Source organism: Marmota marmota, unplaced genomic scaffold (assembly GCF_001458135.2).
Source record: "Marmota marmota marmota unplaced genomic scaffold, marMar, whole genome shotgun sequence".
NCBI lineage: Eukaryota > Metazoa > Chordata > Mammalia > Rodentia > Sciuridae > Marmota > Marmota marmota.
The window spans coordinates 5,974,286-5,979,529 of record NW_025999895.1 but is presented as its reverse complement, the minus strand read 5'-3'; the positions used below and the strand labels follow the sequence as shown (position 1 = coordinate 5,979,529).

The following is a 5,244-nucleotide window of genomic DNA, read 5'->3' as shown; positions in this document are numbered from 1 at the left end:
GAAGGTCAGGATTTCAATATAGGGATTTTCAGTAGGCACAAACATTCTGTTGACAGCAGTTATAGTTATAGATAGTGGTGATGGTTGCACAACATTGTGAATGTATCTAATATCACTGAATTATACACAAAACATGGTTAAAAGCGCATATTTTATGTTATGTTAAAAATTATATGGCTGGGGGTGTTACTCAGTGGTAGAGCATTTGCCTAACATAGACTGTTGAACCACAAAGAAACATTCTGAACCACAAACACCAGAAGATTGACAAGGGGTTTTTGACTTTCAAAGAAGCTTTCCTGAGAACCTGCACATTTCTCTGCAGGAAAATCATATAAAGGGCTCAGATGCAGATCAGTGGTACAGCGCTTGCCCAGCATGTCAAGGCCCTGGGTTCCATCCTTAGTAATCCGCACCCCTCCCCCGCAATCACGTACAAAGTCAGAAAGCTCAATCCTGTGTCACTCCTCTTCAAGATGCCAGAGGAGAGGGACGCCCACAACCTGCCTTAGGGGCATGTACACCTTTACTGGCCTTTAATTAATCTTTACTTGTGCCTTGCCTTTGACACATCCTGGAATTCTTTTCAGCAGCCATAGAAACCTGAGCCAAATTGAGGTTCCATTGCCCCTTGGAAGAACCTCATTGAACCCCTGTCTAAAGACTATCTACCCCGCCCCCCAGGATCAGAAGCCCCAGTCTTTAAGATCTCTAATCAGATAATGCTTGGACCAACATATTTTGGACAAGAAAGGGCCTTGAAACTTCATGCCCTCCATCCTCCCGCTGACTCACAAGAGAAGATCCATGGTCCAAGGAGCCCACGTTTGCTGCCCAACATCCTGCTGTGACTTACTTGCCATTTTTCCTTCTCTAGTCAGAAATATGAGGGGCTGTTAGATCCAGTGCAAGTGACCCCAGGTGCCACTGGCTACTGTGCCTCCAGGGACGAGGGTCCTGAAGTCACCTGCTGCTGGTGAGGGGGTGGACTGCGGCCACACTGCAGCACCTCCCTTAGCACAGGGCCATGCTCAGCTGACATCACAAGCAGAATGCAGGGGTTGGCTGCACTTTAATTGTGACATCGGGGAGCAAAGCTGGGGCAGTCTTTAAGGAGGAAAGCCACCTTGACAGGGAGACTACAGACCAGCAGCCAAAGGAAAAGGTAAGAGCGTGGTCACTAGGCCCCAAGAGCAGCGAGGCCCGTGGGTTGCTGTAGGACGGAAAAGGCTGCACACCCGAGGGACTTGCAGGAAGCAGGGGCAGAGGCCCAGAGGGTCAATCCCCAAAACCCTCTGGACAATGAGTCTGGAAATTCTCTGAACTTTATACCCAGTGAGAGAGAGTGGCTTGAAGGTTTACATGAAAAGTGCTTTTTGTTCCCTTTTTTTAAACTAGACAGAGGTTTTACAAGTTTTTTTTTTTTTTTTCTGCAAACCCGGCATTTACAAAAAGAGGAAGCTACAAATCACAATGCCCTCTGCAGAAGTTTTTTTGCTGGTATACTGTATAAAAATCTTTCTGACAAGAAGAGAGGCTTACTTATGGCAAGGGTCTTTTGGGTGGGGGTACCTGTTCTGCTTCAGGGTGGGGGACCTGGTGAGTGGGGCTGGGGCGAGGCGCCCAGGCTGAGTGCCCAAGGTCCTTTCCTTCTCAACACAGGGCAGCAACGGATATGGCTCTCCCTGACATGCAGCAAGTTTCACGTGAGTCCTTGTGCCTCTCACCTCCTCCGAGCACCAAGGCAGTGGGTGAAACACCTTCCTACCCCCCTCTGCCCTCTTGCCCACAGTTGGGACTGGGACAAGAACACAGTCCCCAATGTATGCCTCCCATTGGTTTAGTGACACAGTCCAGTTGCCCCATGGCAAACAGCTGCTGCCAAGAGGAGCACAGTTGTACCCCTGCAGCATGACTCCAGTGAGGCTTTGCTCTGTCTCCCCAGGACCAGCCCAGGACCAAGTCCCAGCCCCACAGCTCCCCGCCTTGCCCTCGAGACCTTCCCAAGGCCAGCTCCTGTTGAATAACACCACCGCTCTCCGCACATTCGAGGACCAAGTCCTGTGTCCCATTTGCTTGGAGGTGTTCCATAACCCGGTCACCACCGCCTGTGGCCACAACTTCTGCATGACCTGTCTCCAAAGTTTCTGGGACCACCAGGCTGCCACAGGGGAGACCCACTATTGCCCCCAGTGCAGAGAGAGCTTCCCCTCCAGGCCCCGGCTCTGCAAGAACGTCATCCTAGGGGAGATGGTGGCCTGCTTCACCCAGGGTAAGAACCAGGCCACGGGGCCCTTGTGGAACACAGCTGGGCCCAGGGACGTGCCCTGTGACTTCTGCTCCCCCCAGAAGCTCCGGTCTGTCAAATCGTGCCTGCACTGTGTGGCCTCTCTGTGTGAGAAGCACCTGCGCAGCCACTTTGAAGACCAGATGTTCCAGAGCCACCAGCTGCTAGAGCCTGTGCAGGATCTCAAGACCCGCTTGTGCCGCAAGCACCGCAAGCTCCGGCAGCTGTACTGTCGCACGGAAGGCTGCTGCGTGTGTGGCGCCTGCCTACTAGAGGAACACAAGAACCACGAAACGGCCCCACTGGAGGAGGAGCGAGCCCGCAAGGAGGTGAGGTGGCAGGAGCAGGGAGTGGGGGGCTCTCAGCTCACATCCTAAGAGGAAAATTATGCAGCTAAGGCTGAAGGTGGTGGCGTGTGCCTGCAGTCTCAGCTATTCGGGAGCTGAGGCAAGAGGATCACAAGTTCCAGAGCCTGGGCAACAGAGCAAGACCTTGTCTCAAAAACAAAAACAAACAAAAAATCCCGCAGTTGATGAAGCAATAGTCAGCAGGATTGTGTCATGACATGAAAAGGCTGTTGAGGGGGCTGGGGTCAGAGCTCAGTGGCAGAGCGCTTGCCTAGCACATGTGAGGGCCTGGGTTCTATTCTCAGCACTGCATATGAATAAAATAAAGGTCCATTGACAACTTAAAAAAAAAAGGCACTGTTAAGTTAATAGGATGCAGAATTGTATTGGGGAGGGACCCAAGAACTTTTCAGTCTATTTCAACATTATCAAGGTACAAATAAAGCCAGGCATGGTAGCACATGCCTATAATCCCAGCAATTTGGGAGGCTGAGGCAGGAGGATTACAAGTTTAAGGCCAGCTTCAGCCACTTAGCAAGACCCTGTCTCAAGTTAAAAAAGAGAGTGTAGCTCCGTGGTAGAGAGCCCCTAGCTTCTGTTGCTATTACAATAAAAAAATACAGGAGTACAAACACATCTGTCCTTTTCCCTACTTTTGAATTTTATTGAATATAGTTGGATGAGTTTTTAAGAGAAATCCTTATATTTTAGATACCCTGACTTATATATTATACAACAGTGCTGTTCCCACAGAGCCACTGCTCAACCACACAAGACACTTGTGTCAGAATGTAAACCGACTGCATCACTAAATTCACCATTTAGTTTGAGGAACACTTTTTTTCCCATTGCCAGACTGTCTCAAAGAAGGAAGCACTATGTCAATTTAAAAAAAAATTGTAGTTGTAGATGGACATGGTGCGTTTATTTTACTTGTCTATTTTTATGTGGTGCTGAGGATTGAACCCAGGGCCTCACAACCAGGCAGGGGCTCTGCCACTCAGCTACAGCCCCAGCCACCACATCAATTTACAGTCTGACCAGCAACCATCTGTGGACAGACACTTGCCAAAGCACTGTTCTGTAATCTAACAATGCAAATGCCAGTTCTGGAAGAGGTGGAAATGATAGGCTCGTGTAGAAGGACTTGGGCCTGGCAGTATGGCTCTGGGGAATGCAGGTGGCTGTGGGACTGCTATCCCTCACCAGGCCCAGTGAAACCTTCACAGCCCCTTCCTGTGGCCTGAAACCATGGTCATCACTGTTAGGAGCAGTGAACCTCATTCCTATGAATGGCATAGGCTCTCAGTAGGTGAGAGACCAGGAGCAGAGGGGTATGGGCCAGGCCCATCCACCCTTTGGCTCTGGTCTTTTTCATTACCCTTGAGGCCAGCAGATGAATGCAAGAGGTACGTCTATCTCTTCTGGGCTTGGACAGGGGATGCTTGGAGCAGGGCTTCTCCAAGGCCCCTTCTCTGAATCAGGGCCCCTCCTTCTCCCCCTACCCCAGATGGAGGTTCGGAAAGTCCAGGCCAACGTGGAGAACGAGATGCTAATCATTGCCTCCGACAGCCAGAAGCACCAGGGGCGAGTGACCTTTCTCTCGGTAAGGTGGACCTGTCCCCACCCCAGGCCCTGGCTGCCCCAGCACCCTGCATCAGGCTGAGGGCCCTCTTGGGACCTGAAAAAGGGGGGTCTAGGTCTAGGATGGTGGGGTAGGAAGAAAAGGTGGACAGACAGGGCCATGACAGTAGGGTACAGGAGTGCGGATCAAAGATGCCTGTCAACTCACCCACCCAGAAACTCATCCAGACGATGCGGGATGAGGTGAACACCTGCTTCTCCGAGATCATCCACGAGATCAAACAGCTGCAGATAAAGGTCTTGGATTTCGTGGAGAAGGAGGAGGCAACTGCCCTGGGGAAGCTGGGCAGCTCCATCCAGCAGAGCCACAACCGGCTTCTGAAGCTAGAGGGGGACAGTGTCTGGCTCCACACCCTGCTCACCAACAGAAGTGATGAGCAATTCCTGCAGGCAAGACCCTACCCTGGCTCCGGCCCTACTGCCTCTCCATGCTCCCTCCACCCTCAAACACACCAGATCTGCCCAGACCTCAGAAAAAGTGAGCAGCGTGTGGGGCTGCATCACTTTGTCTATTCCCCTGCCTCGGGGAGCCCCAGGTCACCATCCTGAGCATACACCAACACTCTCGGTTTCTTGCTTCTCCACACAGCTCAGCCTTATCCTTCCTTTCCTGCCTTGAATTCCATGGAACGGTGGGTATGCCCTAGGATTCTGGGTATCTTAAGTTTTTCCAGTGCCAGATTGAGACTCAGAAAATCCATTGATCAAAATCCCTTTTCCTCCCCAGCCCTGGCCACGTGGCCTGGTGGTGCTGCTGCAAGAATGTAGTGGGTTGGTGTACAGCTTGCATGGGGCTGGCCAGAAGGTGGTTGCATGCGGCTGGCCAGAAGGTGGCAGCAGTCTTCTCTGTGGGTGGGGCTCAAATCCTGCTCATAAACCGATCTTTCTTTCTTTCTTTAATTTTTTTTTAGTTGTCAATAACCTTTATATCTTTTTTTTTTTTTTTTTTTTTTTTTTTTTTTTTTT

At 51.0% G+C, this 5,244-nt stretch overlaps 1 protein-coding gene across 1 annotated transcript in view; it reads left to right on the top strand.

The window, feature by feature from the left end:
* Positions 1-956: 956 nt before the first annotated feature.
* The window catches only part of LOC107157869 (E3 ubiquitin-protein ligase TRIM47-like), a 16,073-nt gene continuing 11,785 nt past the window's right edge, over positions 957-5,244 (top strand). The window contains exons 1-5 of the mRNA XM_048796728.1: positions 957-1,165; positions 1,663-1,706; positions 1,946-2,616; positions 4,145-4,240; positions 4,435-4,668. Of these exons, the coding sequence (XP_048652685.1) occupies positions 1,676-1,706; positions 1,946-2,616; positions 4,145-4,240; positions 4,435-4,668 (1,032 nt within the window). The 5' untranslated portion in view covers positions 957-1,165; positions 1,663-1,675. The remainder of the gene's footprint in view (positions 1,166-1,662; positions 1,707-1,945; positions 2,617-4,144; positions 4,241-4,434; positions 4,669-5,244) is intronic.